The sequence below is a fragment of the Lemur catta genome, chromosome 1 (assembly GCF_020740605.2).
Source record: "Lemur catta isolate mLemCat1 chromosome 1, mLemCat1.pri, whole genome shotgun sequence".
NCBI lineage: Eukaryota > Metazoa > Chordata > Mammalia > Primates > Lemuridae > Lemur > Lemur catta.
In genome coordinates, this window is record NC_059128.1 from 14,171,239 (window position 1) to 14,197,925 (window position 26,687).

A 26,687-nucleotide genomic window follows, 5' to 3' on the forward strand; every position below is an offset into this window, starting at 1 on the left:
ATGCAACATAATACCAATGCCTGCAGCTTTGGTTTATGAACTCAACTAGACAACATTATCGGAGGTAGCATAACTAGATGGCTCCTTGGAGTCATATACTTACGAAATACAGAATATAAAAGAGTTAATGAGGAAAAATTTTATACATGTATAATCTGAAATGTCCTCAACTGTTTAACTGAAGAACATTAAACTATTCTGAAAATCTAGAAATGTAATGAACTCCCTCTAATTTTCTTCTCTGATTACAGTTTATTTGTCTGGAAATGCGTACATATGCCTCACTGAGACGGATGCTGAGAAGACTATACAAATTAAGAGCCTTGAGAGACCAGAATTACAGAGGGGGAAAAAAAAAACCAAAACCAAACCCTGCATGGTCAAGTGGTGCTAATCCCAGATTGTAACAGGGAGAAATGACCAGAATCATAAACATAGTAGAAGAGTGATGAGTTCAAATGTTTGCTGTATGCACTGGGTAACCATCCATAATCCATACACTGCCAGATAATTACACTGCGAGGAAAGACTGAATACTTGGTGGTAAAAGCCAGCCTTTCCTACCCCTTTATTGATGAGTGTGCAAATTTTGGCAGACCTGCTGAGATTTAGGGTACAACACACCTTTAAAAAAACACCCCAAACTTAACCCAAGTTGGACAATTTTCATCTTCTTTTTAGCAAAACTGTACTCTTTGGCATTTACATTTTATTTTCAAGGTTCATTGTTTAATGAAATATTTTATCCTTGCATTTTCATAAGGAAAGGAAAACCACGATCACCGTAAAGGATCATAGTTTTTAAAAGGCAAGCATTTTCCCTAAGGAAATAGACACAAGCTTTCCTGGAGAATGTTTCTTAAGCATTAATGAGTCCTTTTTTTAAATAAAGGACACTTTTTCCTAACAGTTTTGAATTGAGGAACAGATCCAGAGTTGTCAGTATATGGCTGCTACATTTTCATTTCTGAGCTGTCAACCTTTTTCTGTTCAGAAGCCATCCTTATAATTGAAAATTTAAAACATGACTAGCCTCACTAATGGGAAAGTAGTATGAAGAACAATCATTTCCAATGGTGGACAGTTCTGTTAAAGGTTTTAGACAGCAACAGCATTTAATGGCAAGAGAATACCGCATATTTAAAGATGTAGTCTAATATACAAACATTTGTTAAACATGTAAACAAAAGTGTTAAATTCACATTTACAAAGTTATACAATTTAATCACTGTTGGAGGAAAATTTTTATAGCTTTTTTTCTATTGGGAAAATTTGTTTAGTGAGATGTGTGCCACCCCATAGGCTAATTTCCAAAATGAATAAACCCAGATCCATTTGTAAAACTTGTCAATTACTTCCTTTTTAGTGGATTAGGGCTGACTTCTTAGACCCTTTTTCCTTTTCACTTTAAATGCTGCCAAAGATCAGTGCTCATCATTCAGGAATTTGCTGTTTATGTTTAGCCTATCTGTAGTTTCCTGAAGATTGAAAATTATGTATACTGCTATTTAAAAATATATTTTTCTAAGTATGAGGTTTAAGATGCTCTATTGGTCTTATGGATTTTTATTTTAATGTGTTATCTTTATAGCATAACAGATCCCATCCCCTCAGATTTCTGGAATCCTCAGTTTGGTTTCATAAGATATATGAAGATTTCTAGTATCTATTTTCTGTGTCCAATACTTTGTGAATACTAAAAACAGAAATAACTAAATTATGTCACAGAAAACCTAACCAGTGATTGAACCTGGTCAGTTTTAAAGCTCTGAATAGCTGTGGGCTGAAGGGCTGATTAAGGGGTTAAGAAGCTTGAAACATGAAATGGTACTTTCTTTATTCACATCAATGTATTCTCTGAATTAAGCCAAATTTTGGAATACATTACTATTAGATTTCTATTTCTGTATTTTATAAAGAGGCAGTCAATAAATTAAAGGAAAAAAGCTCCCCTGAACCAGGTTCCAGTAAAAACAAAAAAATACTCAAATTTGAACCTGTTGGAGTTTTAAGTTTTCCCTCTGGGTCAAGTTTGCCAGCTTTTGGCTACAGAGAAATTCCATTTCCATTACACCATAAGTAGAAACTCCATAACCTTAAGCAAGTAAACTACTTAGGAGAAAACTGCTTCCATTGCATTTTTGTCCTTCAAAGTGGCCAACCTGCTAAGTCAGCCTTAATCACTGCTGTAGTTTCACAAGTAACGGTCACTCTGACTTTAAGTGGTCATCCCATGACTGTCTTGCTGTATCAGCCATCAACTAAGGGAAGGTGAAGAAATGTGATAGGCCATACATATAGAATCTACCATTTGCTTTTATCAACCCAGAGAATTATTTTTGTGTGCAGAACCTAAGCTCCTGAATATGTAAACTGGGGCTTCTGGCACCTTTAGTCCCATTCATGTGTGTATGAAATGCATGCCAAACCACACTGTGCACTCTGGTACCACTCACTTCGTATCGCCAACCATGCTTGTTCCTTTTCTCTTTTTTGTGATCCTTTTATTGTGGTAGTTTATTTTATACCAAGTTATCCATCCAACAAATGTTTTAGGGTCAACCTTAGCTTGCCCATAAACCACAGTGACTGAAAGATTAAACCCCTAAACCTGTTTCCAGGCAGTGTCTATTCAACAGCAAAAAACAATCAGATTTTAGCATTTATTTCCTTGTAAAATGGCTAACCTAAATTAAGACCTTGTTTCCCATTTATGTTCTTTATAGTGAAAACTATGAGAATGTACCTATATATAACACCATTTATAAATGATAGCTAAAAGTCTATTGTTTCCAGAAATTTAAACAATTCAGAAAACTTTCTTTTACAGAGATGCAAAGCATCTCAATTAAGTAACATTGGAATGAACAAATGCCTTAAATTCCATTGAGTAAACTTTTGGAATGAAGTGGAATTGTCATTTCACCCAAGCCTAACACAACAGTCTTATGCTCTTGTGTGCTCTGTCTTTGCTTCTCGTGTTTCAAGTCTTTACTTTGGGATCAGCACAGCAAAGTGCAACTTACCAAATGGTTTAATGACTGGTTAATTCTTTCTTCTCCCCATGGAAGAGCAATAGCCACAAAACAGACTGCTGGCTTTATGATCTTAAACATGAACTTTTACATATATGGGTTTATTATCATTTGGTGGGTATATAACTAAGCAAATCAATGAACTTTTGTTTTTTTTTACAGTTAGTTTAATTTGGTCCTGTGAATGTTTTAAGTCTTTATTATCCCTTTTGCATTAATTCACTCTTTTCTAACCACCTTTTAAGCTTTCATTTTTAACACTATACATCAAGTCTTTGAAATCAGTGATCCATTCATTTGTTATTTAACTCTAAAGTTTAGATTTGACACTTCTTGCCTTAACATTTTTAAAAAACCACACACACAAAACTCTGTAACTGATATAGTAGGCCAAAAGTTTCATCCTATTTTGTGGTTTACCCATCTGATCTCTGTAATTATAGTCTGTCATCTAAAATATACTATATTTGAATCTAATTTTTACATTTCAAAAATTATCTTCAGTAGTAACTATATTTTCTGTGAAGCTATTTCTGAGAATGTTATTTTTCAGAATGTGAGAATATATGTATATTTATAATCTTGTGAGTTCAAAGTCTGTTTTACGATACCTTATGTATATACCTGTAAAAAATTTGTATAATTTTGTGATAATGTAGTTCCCAAAAAAATTTATTGAAAAAGCATATGTCAATAGTAAATGAGAGCACTGGTAAGGACTTGTTCCTATTTTTCACACTTGCCATTCCAGCTGTCCCCACCCTCCATACCCACCTCACTCATCCTGCCACAGAAGGAAAAGAAAGTGGGAAACTTTACCAAAGCAGCTCTCAGCCCGAGAGGCCTGTATTGTCATGCTTTCCAAACTAAATTTGCTTAAAAATTAAAAAGCAGAATTGAATGACTATTTTACGTCGCCTCAGTAATTTTGGCCACTCCTGTTTGCATGGGTGGATTACGAGAACATTATATAATCTTTGAGAAAAGTGAAAGCAGCAAATTCAACTTTTAGAATAATAAGACTTGCCTCACTTGTCTCTCTCGACACCTACCAACCATGTAGCTCTAAACTGTAGTACCATTACTAACAATGATGTTACATTATAAATGCTGATACTTAAAACAGCAGTGTACAAACATGCCTCAAATGTTTTAATAGAATTTAGCCTTTCCTTAAACTGTCTTTTTATAGTAAAAACAAAACAACAACAAAAAAAACACCCAATGTTAAAACCACTTAAGAAACTTACAAACTTGAAAAATCAGACACTTCAGATAGGCAATAAACTTCATATTATGAAAGCAATATATTCCAAGTTTCAAAGATTTGACAAGTTCTGTAGAATATCTTTCATCAGTAGATGGAAACTTTCAAACTGCATGATCTTCTGCCTGGCAGGACTGGGTGTCATTCACTGAACAAACAGAACCAAAATTTTTTTTAATTATTTGTTTTGCATCCATATATACTATATACCTCAGCTAAAAAGTTGGTTTTTAGACAAGGAATATTTGGTCCTAAGTTTGCTGTATCATATTATTTTTCTTTCTTTTTTTTTTTTTTTGAGACAGAGTCTCACTCTGTTGCCTGGGCTAGAGTGCCATGGCATCAGCCTAGCTCACAGCAACCTCAAACTCCTGGGCTCAAGAAATCCTCCTGCCTCAGCCTCCCGAGTAGCTGGGACTACAGGCATGTACCACCATGCCCGGCTAATTTTTTCTATATATATTTTAGTTGTCCCTATAATTTCTTTCTATTTTTAGTAGAGATGGGGTCTCGCTCTTGCTCAGGCTGGTCTCGAATTCCTGAGCTCAAACAATCCGCCCGCCTCGGCCTCCCAGAGTGCTAGGATTACAGGCGTGAGCCACCGCGCCCGGCCTGCTGTATCATATTTTTAAAAATATATACATAGATAAAAGATAATAACATATGTAATTACATTTATGCCACACTAAAAATATTCTGAAACTTCCTTTCAATATTTTACAATTGCTAATACCTAAGAAAATTAATTAGATTCGTAAGCAGTATATACACAAACCCCTGCTAGCCTTAGTATATGCTTCTACAGTATATGACCATAAGTTAAAAAAAACTGAAATGTGATCTGGAGATGTTCTAAGTAAAAAAAGGTAATCGCTGGATAAAACACAGTTTGGTCCATGTAGTAAATTATTTTGCCAAAGGACTCGTGTAAAATTAAACAGCAAAGAAAAAAAAAAGTGACAGTTTCCCAAAACTTTATATGCTTGTAAATTAAGAAACTACATATTAATAAAGAATTAGAAGTGACACTAGAAAAATTAATTTTAATCTTTACCTGGTTTGAGGTCGAATCCATTTCAAGGCATGTCGTGGTGGTACAGTAATGGTGGGATGGTAAAACGTGCAATCCGGTCTTGTACACTGAGTGTTAAACCTACAGTGCTAAATAGATAACAAGAGCTTCAGCAACAGCTGCAAGGCTAGAACTAGTAAACAATCTGAGATGACAATAACCACTCCACCCTAACCATTAACAAGGTAAGAGACCTGGTCTGTAATGTCCATTTTAACACTACTGAAGCCTTGAAAAAGAAACGTCCCCTTGAAAGACAAAATCCTAGCAAAGAGTAACAGCAAGTGAAATTTCAAAAGGAAGCTTAGCATACAATATAAACTTCTAATCAATGTAGTAATCATCCCTTATTACACTCCACTGAGTATCCTCATCTATACCCAGGTACAGCTGGGGCAAGTGAAAGACCTTTCATAGGTCTTTAGGCTGTTAGTGCAAAAAGGAGATCATTCACTCAGATCAACTATGCAGCTGGAGATACACCAATTATTCTTTAGCACAGACAATTAAAAGCATCAGTACAGTTTGAAGGTATTAAGTAGTACCTACTGGATATTTCATCATCTCAGTTCTGGCGTGAACCAAACCACCCACCCACCCACCCACATGTGCAGGAACAGAGAAGAGTAGAAAATATGACTAGTAACGATGCGCCTCTCTCCCCTGAGTGCTTAGATGCTGACACATTAAATAGTTTCAAACTTGGCCTAAGGGGCCAGAGGCTCAATGACAACTAAGGAACAAGGTCTTAAAGACCATAAAATTAACTCTGACAAAAAAAGAAGGTTAAGTTGGGGAGGGGGGAAGGAAAAGCATGCAAGATCTTCAATTTGCTGATGACTTTCCACATCTCAGAATGGAGAAGTTACCACTAAATTGGTTTTTAAGAAAATAGAAGTTCTTACTTTTGGATGATAGAAGGGACATTCCATTTTCTTACACGCTGGGAAATAACGGCAGAGCTGACTACTAGAAAGTGGTGTTGCTGTTGCAACTGCTAACAAAAATAAGAACAAAGATTGATTGAATCTGTTTGACAAAATAATTTTTAATGCAGTCTACTGATGTTTTTATGGAAGTGAGAACTATTTTTAAGTTACAATGGTAAGGTTTATATATATTCATTAGTGAAGATAAAATACTTAAGAATAGGATAGACACACTTGCTTTTTAAACACCGGTTAGATTAACTGATCCTGTCAAAATTATTTCTAAAACTATTTTTTTTTTGTCTGTTCAATTCTGTTTACAGTCATAAAATGTCATTTCCTATTTTTTACCCAAATGTAGTAGTGCACTAAAAGTCACTAACCTGGTTTTGGAGGCAGTACTGGAATTCTTCTACTCATATGAGTAAAAGGACAATCTGGCTTAGTACACTTTGCATCATATTTACAATTTGGGTGAACAAACAAACATTTTTCAGCAAATTTACAATTGGGGAAGGCTCTACAAAACAAAAAAAGCATATTATTCATATTTGATCTTCTCAATGCATTATTAATTTTTTGTAGAGGGCTTCCTTATCTCTACTACTACCTACCTTACTTATCACTACTTGTTTTGAGAAATGCAGATAAAAATAAAGGATACAGTACTCCATTTTAAAGGCAGGCAGATATCAAAATAGGACACACACATCTATTCCAAAGCTTAAGGTAACATGGGTTTTTGACTCAAGCCAAGCCACCACGAAAGGCAGAAGCTTATTTTGCGATAAGAATCACACCACTTACTCTGTAAGTAAGGTCTATATTTTCTGCACTAATTTCAATACACTAAGCATATCCTACAGGCAAGGCACTGTGCTACAAAGACTCATTCCATGGTCTCCTTAAATGTATAACCATATAATTCCCATATCAAAATTTCCTTAAAGAAGTTAAAATATTACTCCTACTTTTATCTGTGCAAAAAAGAAAAAAAAGTTAAAACATGGAGAGAGATTCCATCTATAGGACACAGACACATAAAAATTCTAAAAGCCATCTCAGAAAACATTACACTGAAGAAAAAGTTAATCGAAGTCCAAAATATTTTCTCATTACCTGTAACTTTTTCCCCAACTCCTCAAAGTCTGTGTATGTGCATGAACAGAATGCATACAAACTGGGGCAGTTATCACATACCCATCTCCTATAAACGTACAGAATTCTCAACCCAGGTATCAGCACATCACAGGTCTGAAGCGCAAAGAAGGCCCCTCCCCCAACAGACAAACATCCTCAGAAGTTTGCAGCTCTTGGGGGGTGGGGTGGGGGCATGGTAAATGTCACTGAATTTAGTTACAAAACTCTAACTTGTCCACAGAGAAGAAAAAGCAAAATAAGCCATAAGATACAGACATGAAAGTGAAAACCAGAATCTGTGTGATGCTACTCACTTGCAAGGGGAGATGGGATGATGGTAAGCACACTCATCCCCATTTTTACAAGCAGGCCAGTACTTGCAGCGCTCCAAAAGCTTTTCTGGTTTCTGTGCCACACTCAGTTCACTCATCTCAGCTACAAAAGGAAAGGAATTAAAGTATCTCATTAATTATGATCAATTCAGTACATGGCACCTTCAACAGACTTCCCTCAAACCTCAGTCTCAAAATCTTCTGTTAAGTTTACAGCCATATAAAATAAGTAAGCCCAAATAATCTGACCAACACTGACAAGAGAATCCTATGAAAGATTACTAGGAAGGAGACTACAGTCTCACTGTGAAAAGGAAAGTGGACGGTGATTCTGCAACTAGGGCCAAAGTTTTCATGAGGAATTCTAATTCCCAATATTATTTCAGAACTGAATTAAATATAAAAGAGAGGGAGCCAATAAAATTAAATGGAAACTAAAAACACAAATAGGGTGATAAGGAAATATGAACTAATTCTCATATTCAGCAAGATTATGAGTAGCAGAACTCACAAGTGTTCCCACTTGCTGAGTATAATTCAGTTTTCTAAGTGCAGGTGCTAAACTCACAGCAATGTCTAAAAAGAGAGGAAAACACTTTTGCCTACAATGGGTCACAAATGCCATTACCTATGGGGGGAAGACAGTTCACCTAACAGTAAGACTGGCTGAGTTGCAGAAAGGGACAGGTGGGGGACAGCAATCTGGAAAGCACAGCGCACACTCACTCACACCACTCACTGTGTCACATCCAATTACATCATGAACTACGACACAGGAAAGTGGTATCTGTGTGTGTTGCCAGATTCTCTCTTTTCAGTAAGCCAAAAACCTACCTTCTCATATGACATCTAAATTTTCAATGTTGGCAACTAATTCAAATTTAGAACACTGCATAAACGTGGGCCATAATCAGCTGCCAATTTCTGGCCTGAGACACCCCAGCCAAAAAAACCCCCAGCACCATGGGTGTTATATATAATGGTTCACGTGCGTGTTTAAGACAGCAAATAGCACTTCAACTATATTCTTCTAGTCCTCTTGCCTGGGGTCAGGCAGTTCAAATCTGGCTCTGCAAATTAGTAGCTTAGCTAGACACTTTTGGCAAGTATTACCTAACCTCTCTGTACACTTCAGTTTCCTCACCTATACAAAGACAAAATAATGTCTTTCTTAGAGTCTGATGACTAAATGGAAAGAAGAATGAAACACAACCAACCCTGGCCAGACACAGTGGCTCATGCCTCTAATCCCAGTGCTTTGGGAGGCCAAGGCAGGGGGATCACTGAAGGTCAGAAGTTGGCGACCAGCCTGGGCAACATAGTGAGACCCTGTATTTATAAAAAAAATTAGCCCATGCCTGTAGTCCTAACTACTCAGGAGGCTGAGGCAGGAGGATCGCCCAAGAGTTTCAGGTTGCAGTGAGCTATGATTGTGCCACTACACTCCAGCCTGGGTGACAGAGCAAGACCCTATCTCTTAACGAAAAAAGCAAAAACAAAAACAGGCAACAACCACTCATAACCTAACAGCAGCAGCAGCTAGTACTATGGGTACTCACTGTTCCAGTGACCCAACTTCTATCCTCATTACAGGAGAACAAGGCAGACAAATCCGGTCACATAGCCCAGATAGGGGCATCATCAAAGAGCTATTATGACTATGCCTGATACATACATTTTTTCTATGCTACTTAAAAATAATAAATTATTATTTTAGCACTAAGATATATAAGTATTCTCAGTTCCAAAGAAAATATGATAGGACTGGAAGGGGTTTTCCTGATTTTTAAATCTTTTTTGTGTCATCCCTGCAGAGAAAATGCCTTGCCCCCCTGCTATATAACACACATTAGGGTATATGCACAGGAACCCAGTACAAATGAAAGACTGAGAGAATACTCAAGAGAAGCCCAGTTGGAAAATGGAATAAAGTAGCAAGGTACTCAAGAGCAATATTAAAGAATTTAACACTTTCAAAGGAAACTTTACCTTCCTGATAGAAATATTTGGTCATACACACAAAAGCCATGCCTCTGGTTTTCCCCAACTGACATTTACCTCATAAGCTATAAAAACTTTTCCTTAAGTTTTCCATTGAAAGGTGTAATACAAACCTGTGCTGCCATATAATGTGTATGTGTGGGGGCAGTGGCAGCTTGAAACGGATGTTGCTATTGTAGTGTCCTGAAATAACCCTCCAAAACTAACCAAAAACAATTACAAAATTTCAAACTCCTTGCCTGGAGGGTAAGAGGTATGAAAGCCAGAGACTCCTGGTGACTGTCAGGCTGCAGTCTCTCCAGCCACACTCACGTCCTAATATTACAAACGTTTCACCCTTGAGCAGCAGTGAAGCACTGAGAGTCCCCAGTCAAAGCCACGGGAAAGAGGCTCACACTCATCACAGCTGTCTCCACAATGGCCCCGGCACTTGTGTAACCTCGGTAAGAATTTTTACTAACTTGTTATTTATAGAGTCTAACACGGACATCTGCATTTAAACGAAATTAGATCCTAACAGACCAAATTATTAAGCTATCAAATTGAAAACCAAGAATAGTGAAAACCACAAGAATTTTCTTATTTTAGACAAAATATACAAGGCCAAGAAATTTGCACTGCAGTTCTTCCCTTGTTACTAGTTGTAAACGTTTCTTCCTGTTGATAGGGTGACATTTTCAACTCTCCCCACTCATCAAAACTATGACACTATTTCACGGCAGGTTAAAGCTAACAGTGCTATCTCTTCACCAACTCTTGATCTCCCCCTCCCTAAAGTCTATTATATTTTTAGTGACTGAAAAAGATACTCAATACATGCTCATCTCTGCCAAGAGGAGGATTACATGGAAAAAATTTCAAAATCCATTACTGTTTTTCTTTGAATCTGTTCATTTATAAGATTCAGTAATTATCTACCCTGCCAATGAAGATGTGTTTCTAAAAATTTTATCAGATGTGAAAAGCGTAATTACCATTCTCTATCGTGAACAAAGATGACAGCGGTGGCGCAGCTGCCACTGATACCCAGCAAGAGAAGCAGCGGAGGTAAGCAACATCACCTGCCTAAAAGCATGGCGCTCTCTGAATTGCGTTCACGTGAGTTCCGCTAAGTATTACTCTTCAATGTTAAGTACAAGGTTTTTTCCTACACTCCCAAGAAGTATCTTGACAGATTAGGTGAGAAAGTCCTTTCAAAGAAACTTCACTGAGATAGAAATAGCATCAAAACTCAAATTCATTTTTCTCTCATGTTAATTACAAAAGACTATTGCTAGTATAAGGTGAAAAGTAACATAGTTTCTAGAGAAAAAAAGATAAAACAAGGCACCAAGAATGATGGTTCATCCTTTAACAAGCATAATTAAGAGGCACTGTTAGGTTCCATGGCTGAACTCCATTTTAGGACTGGTAACAGGCTGAAATTTAACGGGTGCTTTTGTCTAGAAGAAAAAAGGCCACCGTTGAATATAAATAAAAGCAAGCCCTCTAACCAATATTCATTCAAGGTAGAGAAACAAGTCAAAGATTCCCTTCATAACAACAACACACCCTGAGAAGGGGAAATCTGAGCTCTCAACACACCGTTGGAAAAGCTACCATTTGGGTCCTCAAGCTGCCTGCTCAGCAACTGCAGCTGCTGTGGGTGGAGGAGACCTCTGAGTCCCTTGTTTGAGGCTGCAGTTTGGTTTACAGGTTTCATTCCTTCAAAGCACATGTCCTCCTCTTGATCTGACATGTATCCTGGGGGGCTGGGGACACCATCCAGCGTCACTATAAACTTGGGACTTGCAGGTTTATCTGGTTGTACAAGATCTCTGCCAGACAGATAAAAAATACCATAGAATTAGGGAAACAAACACAAAATGCTAAGCCTCCTAAAGTGATCTTCAGTAGAACTATCACTCCCTGGCTTTGCGTTTGCTTCAATAAAAAAGATTCGGTAGGACTTCCAGGTACAGCATTAGTGCGTTCCTGCTAACACACTATAGCCACGACCAGTCACTGTGGCATCATCAACAGTGACCCTCCAGTCTGTACTTGCTAAGGACAATCTCCCCTCAACCCTGACCCCACTGTCCATTTGATCCTCATAGGGTCAACATGGAAATAAACCAAAAAATTGGCATTGATGCTCAGAACACAAGGGCCAGCAGTTTTACATTTACACTAATTTTATTGTCGATTTTCTAAGGGAAGAATCTCCCAAACCTGTCTAACTCTCTTCAGAGAGATTTCCAGATTATGGTCACCTGGCTTTTAAAATTTCATTTCCTGGATGTGCATAAAGACGAGAATCTTATCAATGGAGTTAAATCGTACACTGAGTTTTTATTTGAAGGTTAATGGATTTCTGAATAAGAAAGATGAACTGGAATTTTTTAAAACTGAATCTGGCTAACTATTCATGGGCTGACTACTGAATGAATAAAAGCACTCTGTACTGGGGCTGGGGCGGGAAAGGAGGGAAGCTGGGGACTAACCTGCATTATCTAATCACACAAAGTAGCTACACAAGAAAAAGAAACCATCTACCGTGTCTGCATAAGGTGTCCTGAAAGTACCCGAAGGGTATCTGCAGTCTTCATCCCCGACTCTTGGGTTGGTGCCACTACTACTTCCTCAGACAGCTTTGGCTTCTTCAGAATAAATGATCTTGTGTCTGCATGGACCATGGATTCCATGTCATAGTAATCTGAGCCAAAAAAATTGGCCACAAATGTTTACTTTTGAATATACCTTGCATTCCCAACATCACACATGTGAGAAGAATGTCAGTCTTTTATATATTCATCATTATTGTCAAAGGAAAATCACAACTGGTTCTATTCAGGAATAGGGATGTAATTCTATTCCAAACATTTTTCCAAAGAACTCAAGGAGTCCTTTCTTCATAGAGCACATTACAAATGATTCTAATTAACACTCCCTGCCTACAGTAGAGAAACGTTCTCATGTGAAGCGTCTTATGGGATATTAACAGTATACCCTCTTAAAGTACAATAGGCTTTTCTAAAAACATGGAGAATTCAAGCGCCCTAAAAGCTCCCAAGAATTATGATGTATACGAACTGCTTAAGTACTTTTCTAAAATCTGTTTTGTTCATTTTACACACTATCACTTACAGAGAAGAACATGTCCTGATAAAAGGAATTCTCAAGTGACATAATTCCTAGCTGGTTATAGACAGAAGACACTTTAAAAAGGGAATTTTAAGATGAATGGGCATTTTTTAATATACAGCAAGAAAAACACTAAACTTCAATGCAAATAACCACAAGCTCACATCATCTACAATATTCTTCTTAAGACTATTTTATAAAATATGCCAAGACCTGCCTCTGAGAATGGATATGGCTGACCTGTCAATATGCCGCAACTGACTCAAGTTAATGCACTACCTTTAAAGCTAAGCGTTAATAGAAACCAAAATTCACAGGATATTCATTCATGTTCATTCACTGAACAAATATTTACTAAACAATGAAGAGAACTGAGCTAAGTATACAAAGAAAAAACAGACGCATACACAATTCCAGAGCAGCACTACCCAAAAGGTGATCCAAAAGGGATATAAACAAAGCAACACGCTAGCTGGGGAATCAAGGAAAAGCTTACCCAGGGTGAACATTTGAAGCAGGCATTAAAGGGATGAGCAGGAATAAACTAGGGGAGAGAGAGCGGGAGGGTAAATAGAACCCTTCAGGCAGAGGGAAACACACAGATAAAGGCAGGGGCTTTCACAAGGCCCAGGGCATTTGAGAGACGAGAAATGTGGTGTGGCTGGAAGCGGGTGTGAGGTAAGTGGCGAGGAAGGCTGAATGAAGCATACGACAAAGGATCTTGTATGGCTCAGTGACCTTGGATTCTGGTCTAGAAGTAGTAAGAAATCAACAAAGGTTCCTAAGTAAGGAAGTGACCTGAGCAAATCAGTGTTTGGAAAAACAGTGTTAAGGACTAGAGTCCTAGATCTTAGTTAAGAGGCTGTTACCCAGGAGAGATGGTGAGCCTCTACATTAAAGGACTCCCCACCTTGCCCTACTCTAACGTACATGAGAGGGAGAGAAGACGCGCTGCACACTCCCTGCCGGAGTGCTCCACAGTAGCTGCACTTTGCAATCACCAATCCAGGAAGGGGCAGGCCCACCTTCCCCAGCAAAGGTGCCCAGATGGGAAAGGGAGACAGAAGTGGAGAAAGCAGAGATTGGAAACACAGGAAAGGAGAAAGAGCACAGTTAAAAAGAGGGCAAAGATAAATTCCAATGTTCAATTTATACAGTGTGCAGTCTTTGTGGAGCTGTCGTGTTTAGAACAAAGCTGTAAAGTAGGATTTGACTCTCAGGAGGGGGAGAGAAATGAGAAGCACAGTCAAAACTGAAGGTGAAATAAGAGTGTTTAATAATACATAGTCAGGGCTGTCATCTCTCACTGAATCCTCACCCAAAGCCTCCCGTGTTCTAGATGACCAATTTATAGTTTCAAGTTCTTAAATGATCACTGAGGTCTCATGGCTAGCAAAAGTGAAGCCCAGAATTTTGGCCCTAGGGCTGCTGCATTCCCTTCCACCAACCTGCACTTTCTGAGGCCAAATGGTTTTATTAGTTCACACCTTGGGAGAATACAGAAGAGATGAAAATAATGCTGAGGGCAGGACACAGGGTCAAGTTAACATTTTAAGAGGCAGCGGAGGTGACAAGCTGATAAAGAGAATGAGAAGACTAAAGAGAGAGTGAAGTCCTGGAAGCCAAAGGACCACAGAGTGAAGGAAACACGGGAACACAAGTGTCACGTGCTGATAGGCTGGGAAAGCGTGCACTGGAAACAGAGCTTTCCATTCTACACAGCTGCTGGTCACCTCCGCAAGCTTTAGCAACCTGAGTCTCATGGATGGCAGACAGGAGAGTAAAATCTTCTGGGTAGAGACCACAGGCTGAATCTATGCCTTTAGTTTTTGTTCCATCCTGAAAGCCCATTAAAAATATCAAAAAGTGTTTGGTTTTTCTTTTTCTCTTTTTTAAAATAAAAGCATAAGCCCATAAAGGAAGTAACTGTAGGAGAGACAGTCACATTTTGAAAGTGGAAAACAGATGAGTAGGAACTAACTCAGTAGATATCTGCAAAAGCTAAACTCTAAGCCAATAATGAAGCAATAAAATTTAGATCTAAATTCTCCAAAGGCTGAGAAATTGGCAGCAAAGGGAACCTTGGGAAGAAATGGCAGAGAAGACAAAGCAAAAAAGAGGTGTGTTAATGTGCTCCATTTAAGGAGCTATTAGTTCTTCCTAAACTCTATTTATCTGTTTTGTTTTGGTCCTCACCACGCCTATCCCCGATCCCTCTGTACCGAAGACACACAGGATGCCTGGAGATGTGCTTTGCTGTTGACTATTGCTGGAGAGGCTATGGATGAAGCATCACGATCTCTGTTGGAAAGACACTAAAACAAAATAACCTAAATATATACTTTTAAACTTTTTTTTAAAGACAGATTTCCTGGTAAGTTTTACCCATTTCATACATTCTCCCTTGGAGGAAATGGAGCTTTAGACTCTTGAGAAGAACAGAGGCTCTGTGGACCAAGGGATGCCAGCCATACTGAAAGTAGTACTGTACTGAAAATGGGGAGGGAGGTGTTAAGGAAGCATCACATAATAATTAATGTTGAGGTGCTTCCCCAGTCTTCTTTCCCCACTTAGCACCCAGAACTCTGGCAAGCAGGCTATTACTTGAAAAATCTTTCTTTGGAGAAGGTGACCAACCTGAGAGAAAGGCCTAAAGGTACTGACACATCAAGTGCCCCCAAACTAGACAAGGAGGACAAATCACTCTCCACCCCGGGATCTACACTCAAATATGAAATCAAAAGCCCACCATGCCCCAATTCATGAACCCACAAAACCAATGAGCTTTTCAGTGCCCCACTCTTATATATAAGACAACCAAGGATCCCCAAACATCTGAGGAAAACCTCCAGCATAAAAGACAGTCAAAACAAACAACTTAGCGAAAACAAGACCACGAAGCGGGAGGGGAATGTCAAAACAACCTTTAATATCCTCAGAGAAATAAGAAAAAGTATTGCATACACGAAACATGATCAGTATGTTAAAAGAAGTAAATGGAATATGCAGAAAGAAAAGCGCTCTTAGAAATGAAGATGTGACAGGAGGTAAGTTAAAGACTGTTGTCGTAAGCCTCAAAGAACTGCTTGAGGCTTCACACTGTGAGTGTGCCATGGATAAAAAGAAAAACTAAAGGAAACAGAATAGAAAGAATGCACAAGAGCTGAGGAAGTAGACATGACATACAGACCTGGGCTACAGGAACTTTTTGAAAGAAAATACTCTTATGTAGAAAGCAGGATGGAATGTTGGGAGATGAGAGGCAGCATCAAGGATGGAGAATATCTGAATACTTCCACGCAGAGGGAGAAGGCAGAGACTAAAGCTGAAGGAGTATGACGACACGATGACGTTCATCAACTGGGTGGAATCTGGCATCTGGGTGGAGGCTAACCCTTACAGAGGAAAAGCACATCTTTCTGAAACAGAAAACTAGGGGAAGCTCAGGGAATATAGTCACTCACTTAGGAGTCCTGATGAAGGACAAAGAAAATTGAGGAAGAGGCTAATAGAAAGGGGTCAAGGGACCATAGCTTCCAACCAGGGGCAGACATAGGGGAAACCCAAGGAAAGAGAAAAGATGCTTCTGGGTACTGGTTGTTCTCTGCATTTACCCAGCAGTCATTCTGTAGGCACTAAAATGCACCTGGCAGGGGCTGGGCACTGAGGACACAGAGATAAGTAAGGCATCAGCCCCAGTCGTGAAGTAGCTTGTGCGCTCTGTGTGTGGGTGTGTGTGTGTGTGTGTGTGCAGGGGGGTCGGGGAAGGGCGTGAGGGGGCAGGAGGAGGGTGGACAGGTAAGATAGTCGCAATTTAATAACTGCGGCTCTAGAACAACAAATCTAGGTGCAGCCCTGGTGAGAAGATTCTAAAGTGAAGTAAATGTGAGGATAAGGTTGAACAGGCAAAACGGGATACTAAAGCAGCCCGGGGCGAAGGCAAAAGCTGGGTAGAGGCAGAGTAAGTGAGGGGCTCAAGCCATCCCTGACAGCAGGAGAGTGAGCAGCCAGCAGGTACCAGGGACCCAGGTGGAATGGCATGACAGGAAGAAAATTTATGAATGAGGCAAAAATAAAAATATCGTATAACGTGAGGAAAATGTAGATCTTATCTCCTGGCCCTAAAGTATTTTCACAGATCTAAAAATGGTATGTTAGGGCAGGATCTAAGAGTTACAAGGTACATTAAATGATGGGTAAGGAATGGAAATGGAACTGAAAATTGCTAGATGACTATGAAAATTTAAATATTACCAACCTGGACTGATCTGCAGAGTTTCTGCCATTACTGGGTCAATTTGCAGTCGGGATAATAATTGCCTCTGTTGAGTTCCTACAACATAAATTTAAAAACTTCACTAAGCTTAACATACTAATACCAGTGTGTTTTCTCAGAAATTCATCCTTCTGAGTTCTTAATTGAAAGTGTTACTTCAATCTTCAACAATGCAATTTAGTAATATTTACAGACCAAAGATATATCCTGTAAGACAAAAAGCTATACTCAGGGTTAAACCAAAAATTGCAATGTAGGACATTCCTGGTTCTCCCTCTGTGAGAAAGCCAGTTTTTTTTTGGATTGGAAGTAAGGTAAAAGCATGGAAAAGCCAGGGGGACTGCCTTGTGACCAGCAGCTCATGCCACAGCCAACTGCACAAAAACACGGTAAGCACCCCCTCCATCACCTGGGCTCTTATCATTATACCTCACTCCTCTCTGCCCATAATCTTTGAAGGTAACAAAACCCACTGGAATTATAAAACAAAGCAATAGAGAATTGTCTGATCATGAAGTTCCTAAAAGACAAACAGGCTTGGATGGATGCAAAGAAAACAACAAACAAGTATGATACTCAGCTCAGCAATACAGGCCCTATGTCAGCAAAGCATGACAATAATTGTTTGGATCTCCCATAAGAAAGGATCACACCTGTAATCCCAGCACTTTGGGAAGCCGAGGTGGGAGGATCACTTGAGGCCAGGAGTTCGAGACCAGCCTGAGCAACATAGCGAGGTGCTGTCTCTACAAAAAATTAAAAAATTAGCCAGGTGTGGTGGTGCACAGTCGCAGTCCCAGCTACTTGGGAGGCTGAGGCAGGAGGATCACTTGAGCCCAGGAGTTTGAGGTTGCAGTGAGCTATGATGCACTGCACTCCAAGCCTGGGCAACAGAACAAGATCCTGTCTTAAAAAAAAAAAAGAAAGAAAAAGTTGCTAAACTAGAGTATTTATTACTTCTTAAATAGGTTCTTAATATTAATTTCTAATAATATTCCTAAAAGTCATCCTGGACAAAACAATGACAAAGAGCTGATTTCCCCTATCTTCAATTTGATGGTAAGCTCCTTGAGAATGGAAGAATGTTATATTTCTCTGTACCTTCCCCTCCAATGCTTGGCAGCTATCAGGCACTCGCTCACTTACAAGAAAGTGCTGCACTATGGCGTACAAAGCGATGTAATTAGTAGGGTTCCAAACACTGGAGTATCAGTAAGACGCCTACATGCTAACTTTCAGTACATCTCTTGCAGGTGGTTTCACAAGGACAGGCTCTGCTTCCTCGGTGTGAATGTGTCAGTGGGCAATCTCTCAGCAAGTACCAAGATTTCACCAAAAGGTATTTTTAAATTTTAAAAGCTATATTCGACTTGAAATTTTAACAGCTATTTTCCTTTAAAACATAAGTTATATTTCATTACTCTTTAGCGTGTCCAAAAAAAAGTGAATTCCTTCCAAAATTATCACGGCAAAAACACAAATCCTGAGGAACAGACCTGCAACCCAGATGTCATTTAGGTCAAGTTGTATTCCTGTGGGACAGTGTCGGAAACTGACATGTTACAGGTTACAGAAAGAATGTTCTTCTAATCCAAACACCAGGTTCAAATACTACAACAGGTCTCTTTAACATAAACAGCAAATGAAAGAATTACACATTTTAAAATAATATCATGCAGATACATACAAGAGGATCATTCTCTCATAGTTCAAGTTTTGCTTTATCTCTCTATACTTTTCAATACATTATTTTAGAAAGCTCTACTAAAGAGGATGAAATTCTGATAAATTATGGGCTTCTGAATTTAAATTATGTAGAGTCCAAATTTGTCATTAAAGGTTTTTGAAAAATTCAAGTTCTCTATGACTTGCTCCCTCCATATAAGAGCTACAGAGTTAAGATACGTGGGAAGACCCAGATCAAAGGATGAGTACCTAAAAGACATTGTAAGTTTACCTTTCTCAACGTTTCTAAGGAAGCCAATTATTTTTACATCAGTAGCCCTTGACTGTGATTCAAAATCTACTTCTTCTTGAAGATCTTCAACTTGTCTGTTGCATTCAGATGTTGATGTTGAATATTCATTCATTTTAACCTCCAAAGATGAAAGTTTTGCTTCATTCTGTGACACTCTAACATTTAGATCAAAAAGATTTGCTTCCACTGTCAAAATTGCTGCTTTCATTCCTTTAATTTCATTGATATCCGCTGATATCTTCCTTAAAAGGTGGGAAATATTGTCCAGCTCATTCAGTGAAGAGGAACTTGCTATAGAACCTACATCAACTGGCTCCGGTGAAAGGAAAATTGGTAGAGACGGTGACGGAAACCTCGAAGACATTTTCATAAAATTCTCTCTCTTAATATCTGGTAATTTTTCCTTCACAGCCCATTAAATTGTTTCATCAAAAGTAAAGGCAGTGATCAATGCTGCTACCTTAAGAAGTATTAAGAGCGAATAACATTTGATAACCTATAATTGAAAAGATAGGGTTGTACATTTCTAGAGTCAAATCAAAACTAAATTTAAAAATGCTAAACACATCAGACCAATTATGTCTTCACTACAACAGAGAAGCCGTAATATGTAGCCCCCATATCCTGTGAGTCCTACTTATAACTGCTCTCCAAATAAACCCTATTATTACATACAAAACAATCCTGACTTCTGATTGGCTGAAAACAGACATATGACATACAAAGAATTTTCTATTATTTACTTCATATGACAAGAACACTGAGGAGCTGCACCATAAACCAAGCAACAGTATCCATTAAGTACTTTACGTGTCAGTGATATGAATTAAATGCACGTTTCCCCTTTCATCAATTAAACTGTAACTTTCAAGCTTGAGATTACTTCTGAATTGTTCTATTGTATTTTGAGGTTCATTTCCCCTTGAAAATAGTATATGACAGTACTGGCATTTCCTCTGTAGGGAGAGGGATGGGAAGGTGATTAGACCTATGATCACACACAATCTCATTAAAAATATATGTGGTAATAATCAAATTCAACTGCAGTAATATGCAAATTTAAGGTCTGAATTTAAGGATGGGGAAATGAGAACTCAGCCTTGGCCATTATTAATGTGATCTGAAGTACGTTCTCCCATTCTGTGTGTTGTCTTTTTTCTTTTATGATAGTATCCTTTGAAACACAAAAGTTTTTAATTTTCACGAAGTCCAATTTATCTATTTTTTCTTTGCTTATGCTTTCAGTGTCATATCTAAGAAACCATTCCCTAATCCAAGGTCATGTAGATTCATACATATTTTTTTCCTAAGAATTTTTTGGTGTTAGCTCTTATATTTAGGTCTTTGATCCATTTTGAGTTAATTTTTATATATGGCATAAAAGTCCAACTTCATTCTTTTGCATGTAGATATCCAGTTGCCCTGGCACTATTTGTTGAAAAGACTATTCTTTCTCCATTAAACTGTCTTAGCACCCGCATCAAAAATCAATTAGTCATAAACATATGGGTTCATTTCTAGACCTCAATTCTGTTCCTCTGGTGTACATACCCATCCATATAACAGTACCACACCATCTTATTACAGCTTTATGGTAAGTTTTGAAATAAAGAAACATAACCCTTTCAACATTACTCTTTTTTAATAGCTTTAGCTATTCTAGATCTCTTTTTATTTCTATATAAATTTCAGGAGCAGTTTGCCAATTTCTACAAAATAACAATCCGGGATTTCAATAGAAATTGAGTTGAATCTGTAGATCAATTTGGGGACTACTGTCATCTTAACAATATTAAAGTCTTCCCAACCGTTAATATGGAAGATCCTTCCATGGCTTTAGTTTGAGAAGGGCTGTTTTACTTTGGTTTGCTCCCCATGCAACAAATAAGCTGTACAACACATAAGGATGCAAGCTAGTGGACACCACTTACCATGTCCCCTTCAAAAGAATTCTTAGAATTGTAGCCTTTGATTTCTTAGTCAAATAGATGTCACTGACAATAACAGAATAAGGAAAAAGCTAAGTGCTAGAATTTATATAAGAATCTTTATTCATTTCTCCACTGCATCTATAAATTAATCTGATTCTTCCTAATTTTTAGACAGAAAACAATCTGTAAAATTGCAAAACAAGGGTTTAGATTCACACAGAATTTTTCCAAGAGCACCAGCTGACAGATAACATCTACAGTAACAACATTAAGAACAGCACATCCTCTGCCAAGCACCATCTGCAAACCAGTTAGTTCACTAGCAGCAAACAACCTCAACGAGAAAAGTAGGAAAGGGGTCTGAGAGAGGCATCAAGATACCTAAAAAGAGCACATTTGATACTTTCTGCATTACCCACTGTGCCCAGTCCAACGTAAGCAAAGACTCTTCCAGGGATTCCAATGTAAATATCCATCCTCAGAAAAAGTTTATACACTTTAGCATTTACTCCTTATAATAACTTTGCTGTATGTGCTACTGTTATTGCTTAATCTATAATCTATTATTATAGATTAGGAAACTGGGGCAAACAAAGGTTAAGGTCAGCTAGAAAGGGGCAGGGCCTGGATTAATGCTTTAGATAGTCTGGCTCCAAGGTCCGTATTTATGATCACTATGTTGTTATACCTCCACCTGTGATACATTAAGTGGAATAAAACATATAGCAGAGAACTCCATGTGGTGTAATTCCTATGTTACATGCCTATGTATGTGTGTATATAAATAATCATATAATTCCACTTTATACAACAGTGCTGCCCTCCGAGGAAGGCAGTGGGCAGAACAAAGGAGGGGGATCGTCCTCATTGTTTCTGAATATAAATGTTCCTCTTCACTAAGAATCTTTCACAGTGTTTCTGTTCTAACATAATATAGAGATTATGCATTTACAGTCTCTCCTGGAGAGTCTGTAATAATGAAGTAAAGAACTTTAAAAGGGCATAAATCTTAACATACAACAATGGTTTCCAAATTGAATTTCTAAATTATTCACTGGGGTGCAGGAAGAAAATACCAGAAAGTCCATTGTATTAGAAATACTTGTATCTCTATCCTATCATTGTTGGTTTCTATTTTTATGTTATCTAAAGTACATACCAATAACAGTGCATGTATGTAAATAAAAAATATATTAATATAATTGTACACAATCAAAAATGATTATACAAAATATTATATGGTCAAAGATATGGAAATCACTGACCTAGAGATGGGGGGGTTGGGAAGGGGATTATACCTGGTTAGATTTCAATGATCTCTGGAAAATAAAAAATACACGGACAGGCCAGGCGCAGTGGCTCATGCCTGTAATGCTAACACTCTGGGAGACGGAGAAAGAAGGATCACTTGAGCTCAGGGGTTTCAGACCAGCCTGAGCAAGAGGGAGAACCCTGTCCCTACTAAAAATAGAAAACATTAGCCAGGCACAGTAGCATGTGCCTGTAGTCCCAGCTTCTTAGGAGGCTGAGGCAGGAGGATCACCTGAGCCCAGGAATTTGCAGCTGCAGTGAGCTATGATGACACCACTGCCCTCTAGCCAGGGCACAGACCAAGACTCTATCTCAAAACAAACAAACAAACAAAAAACCATGGATAAATACTGGCTGTAAGGCAGAGCAGAGAAAACCATAAAGGAGCCCCTGGGCAAACTGCAGGTTAGCTATGACACATGCATTCAGGCAATAAGTATATTTACTGAGCTAATATTTACTGAGCTCTTACTATATGCCAGGCACTCAGTAACAGCAGGAACCACACATACACTCCCGTTCAGTTTATATTCTGCTTGGAGGGAAAGGAGCTAGACCTCAAAAACCCAAAAATAAAGCAAAAACATATGTTAAAATATAACATTTCATGTTGATATGTAAAGATCTGAGTCTGGATAAAAATACCTAAACTACAAAAACATAAAATATATTTTCAAAGGAGATAAGGGCTATGGAGAAAAGTAAAGCTTAAGGACGGGGGGCAGGTAGGGAGTACAGCAATGGGGCTGGGGACGGCTTCACAGAGATCACATTTAGTAGGTGATGTGGACATCTGGAAGAAAACATTCCGGGGAGAGGGCAAAAGCATCTCAGACATGCTCTTGTTCAAATGTCCTGAAAGAGAAGCATGCCAAGTGTGTCTGAGGAATAGCAAGGAGAATAGGGAGCCAGTGCAGAGGGAGGGAGAGGGTGGTAAGTGCTGAGACGAGGGAGTGTAATGAGGAACTACCAGAGGAGAAGTTCTGAGCAGGAGAGTGGTGTGATCTAATTTACAGTTTAAAAGGATCACCATGCTGTTGTGTGGGATAGACTGAAGGAAGTAAGTCTGAAAGCAGATAGACCTTGTAAGGATACTGTTCCAATAATCAAGGCAAGTCATGGACAGTGGCTTAGACTGGGAGGCAGAGGCAGCAGTGATGAACGGTGGTGAACTGTACAAATATTGTGAAGGCAGAGCCTGACAGGTGGGAGGAGGGAAGGAAGGAGACTGTGGTAGGAAAAGAGAGAGGAAGGAAAGAAAGAATGGTCCTAAGTTTGAAAGATAGAAGGCATTAAGTTTCCACCTTAGCAATGGGAAAGGTAGAGTTGCCATTAACTAAAATGAGGAAGACTTTCAGAAGAAAAGAGTGGAGAAATTCACTGGCTTTGAGACAAGCTTGAAATGATTAAATACCCAAGAAGAAATGTAAAGTAAGCAACTGAATAGGAATTAAGAATTCGGGGATGAGGTCCAGGCTGAAGGAGATACAATGTGGGAGTCCACAGTGTACAAATGATATATAAAGTCTTGAATTTGGGTGAAACAAAGGACCATCCATCCAACTGTGAGAGATTAGAGCAATGAGCAAAGACCAACAATGATATAAAGCAGAAAACAAGACTTGTGAATGGTATTGCTACAGACAGATATTTCAAAGACAAAATTAAACATTTGTTAAGCCCGAACACAGTGGCTCATGCTTGTAATCCCAGTACTTTGAGATGCCGAGGTGGGAGGATTGCTTGAGGCCAGGAGTTGAAGACCAGCCTAGGCAACACAGCAAGACCATCTCTACAAAAAAAATAAAACAATTAGCCAGGTATAGTGGCACACGCCCATAGTCCTAGCTACTGGGAACAGGAGGCAGGAGGATAGCTTGAGCCCAGGAGTTCCCAGGCTGCAGTGAGCTACAATGGCACCACCACTGCACTCCAGCCTGGGTGACAGAGCAAGAACCCACCTCTTAAAAAAAAAAAAAAAAATTAACATAGGGTTCTTTCCTTAAAGAAACAAAAACAAAAAAACCTGAGGCAAATTATCTGGGAGAACCCAGACAACTAGTGGAAACGTAAACATACCAATCCACTCCCCCGGAAAATTGCTCCACAATTGCAAGGCCAATCACAGCTCCTTGTCTGCTTCATTTAAAGCTAAATCTTCCTGCAGAAAAACTTAGCCCACACCACAACTCTAGGTAAGCCTTTGTACTGTCTTTAATTAGGAACCACTTTCTGCAGACATTGTTGAAAAAAATCCCAGAAATGAGAGGGCAAGACAAAAAGTAAAACCTGACTGAAGGAAACCGTTAGGTGACTGAAAGAATTTTTTAAAAAGGAAAAATATCCCTGTAATTAGGATTTGCACACAAATTTGAGATATCCACAAAACAAGATGGAAAATGGAACAAGTAATAGTTTGTGGAAATTTCAAAATATGCTTGCCTACACTGAAATAAAGTTCAATAGGGAGAATGAAGATAAAGCCAAGGAAGTATTCAAGAGGTCAACAAGATCAAGTAAAAAATGAGGACACAAAAGGCATGTAACAGATCAAAGTAGGAGCTGAGCATCCAACTAACAAAATTTCCAAAACAAGAAGAGTAAATTTTTAAAGAAACAATGCAGGCCGGGCACGGTGGCTCACGCCTGTAATCCTAGCTCTGGGAGGCCGAGGCGGGTGGATCGCTCGAGGTCAGGAGTTCGAGACCAGCCTGAGCAAGAGTGAGACCCCATCTCTACTAAAAATAGAAAGAAATTATCTGGCCAACTAAAAATATATATACAAAAAAAAAAATTAGCCGGGCATGGTGGCTCATGCCTGTAGTCCCAGCTACTCGGTAGGCTGAGGCAGTAGGATCGCTTAAGCCCAGGAGTCTGAGCTAGGCTGATGCCACGGCACTCACTCTAGCCCGGGCAAGAAAGTGAGACTCTGTCTCAAAAAAAAAAAAAAAAAGAAACAATGCAACAGAATTTTTCACAATGAAGGACATGGATTTTCAAATTAAAAGGGTGCACGAAGTATTCAGCCCAAAAGTAACTAACTAGCATCTAGGCATATCACAGTGCAATTTCAGACACAAAGAACATAGAGAAAAATCCTAAAAATTTCCAGAGGAAAAAAAACTCAGGTATTTTACAATGGAATAACAATCAGATGGGCAATCAACTTTTCAGCATAAACACTGGAAGCCTCAATCAAGATCATTATCTTGCCTTCAAAGTTTTCAGGAAAACGATTTCAACTTAGAATTCCATGCCTAGCCAAAGTATCAATCAAGTACAAGGACAGCTTCAGATTTCTAAGCATTCAGAGAATTTAACTCCCATAATCTTTTGTAAGAAGTTTCTTCATGATGTGATTACAAGACGGAAAAACACACCAAGCAAAGTGGGATGCGGGAAATGTGGAGCAAACTTGGGAGAGGAGTATGTCCTAGGACAGGCCTTGAAGCAGGCCTCAAGACAGCAAGCACTCAGATTAGAAAAGGGGCTGGGCACGGTGGCTCATGCCTATAGTCCTAGTTTCCTGGGAGGCTGAGCTGTAGCTCAGGGGTTCGACGCCAGCCTGAGCACAGTGAGACCTCGTCTCTATAAAAAAATAAATAAATAAATGAGAAAAAGAAAAATTAAAAGAAAAATAAATAAAAAAGAAAAGGAGAAGAGGGGCTTCAGGAGGAAGGCACCTAAGAAAAAAAGGGAACCCAAACATTCAAAAGCAAAGAATAGACTTTTAGGCTGTGGTAGAGGTAGGCAATGCAAGGAGGTAAAAACAAAAAAAAGGGAACCCAAGGGAAACATAAAAATGTTTAAGAAGGGAAAATATAAAACCTCTAAAAGAATTCCTACAAAAAATTGTACAAAAAAATAAAATGTAAATTTGGCTTTGTAATAAATATTTACTTAGTCTCAACTTTTAGAGTCAATGTACAAAGCCTTAACTAAAAAACAGAACAAAAATATGTGATCAACTTCAACAATACAAAAAGTATATGGGTAAAGCGTATTCATGGAGCCAAAAAAAAAAAAGTACAAATGACAGAACCTAGAAGGTGGGGCTAAGGAGGGAGATATAAGAACTAAAGGCAGGGCACAATGGCTCATGTCTGTAATCCCAGCTACTTAGGAGGCCAAGGTAGGAGGACCATTTTGTGTACAAGAGTTCAAGGCTGCAATGAGCTACAATTGCACCACTACATTCCAGCCTGGGCGACAGAGCAAGACTTTGCCTCTCGGGGGGAAAAAAAATAGAACTGAAGGACACCAATGTCCGTATCTTTCAGAAGTCAAAATAT

General features: G+C 38.7%; 2 protein-coding genes across 10 annotated transcripts in view; one reads left to right on the forward strand and one right to left on the reverse strand.

The window, feature by feature from the left end:
- The window catches only part of EML5 (EMAP like 5), a 126,133-nt gene extending 122,193 nt beyond the window's left edge, over positions 1-3,940 (forward strand). Inside the window, exon 42 of the mRNA XM_045562309.1 lies at positions 252-3,940. Within this exon, the coding sequence (XP_045418265.1) occupies positions 252-288 (37 nt within the window). The 3' untranslated portion in view covers positions 289-3,940. The remainder of the gene's footprint in view (positions 1-251) is intronic.
- A 371-nt stretch (positions 3,941-4,311) lies between these two features.
- ZC3H14 (zinc finger CCCH-type containing 14) overlaps positions 4,312-26,687 on the reverse strand; it is a 44,722-nt gene continuing 22,346 nt past the window's right edge. For 4 of the 9 annotated variants that reach the window (XM_045562227.1, XM_045562245.1, XM_045562278.1 and 1 more), the window contains 8 exons: positions 17,158-17,232; positions 12,312-12,471; positions 11,361-11,593; positions 7,758-7,878; positions 6,687-6,823; positions 6,280-6,371; positions 5,357-5,463; positions 4,312-4,450 (listed from right to left, as the gene is read on the reverse strand). In XM_045562227.1, coding sequence (XP_045418183.1) covers positions 4,444-4,450; positions 5,357-5,463; positions 6,280-6,371; positions 6,687-6,823; positions 7,758-7,878; positions 11,361-11,593; positions 12,312-12,471; positions 17,158-17,232 — 932 coding nt within the window. In that variant the 3' untranslated portion in view covers positions 4,312-4,443. The remainder of the gene's footprint in view (positions 4,451-5,356; positions 5,464-6,279; positions 6,372-6,686; positions 6,824-7,757; positions 7,879-11,360; positions 11,594-12,311; positions 12,472-17,157; positions 17,233-26,687) is intronic. The other 5 variants (XM_045562235.1, XM_045562269.1, XM_045562261.1 and 2 more) reach the window with 5 other exon arrangements.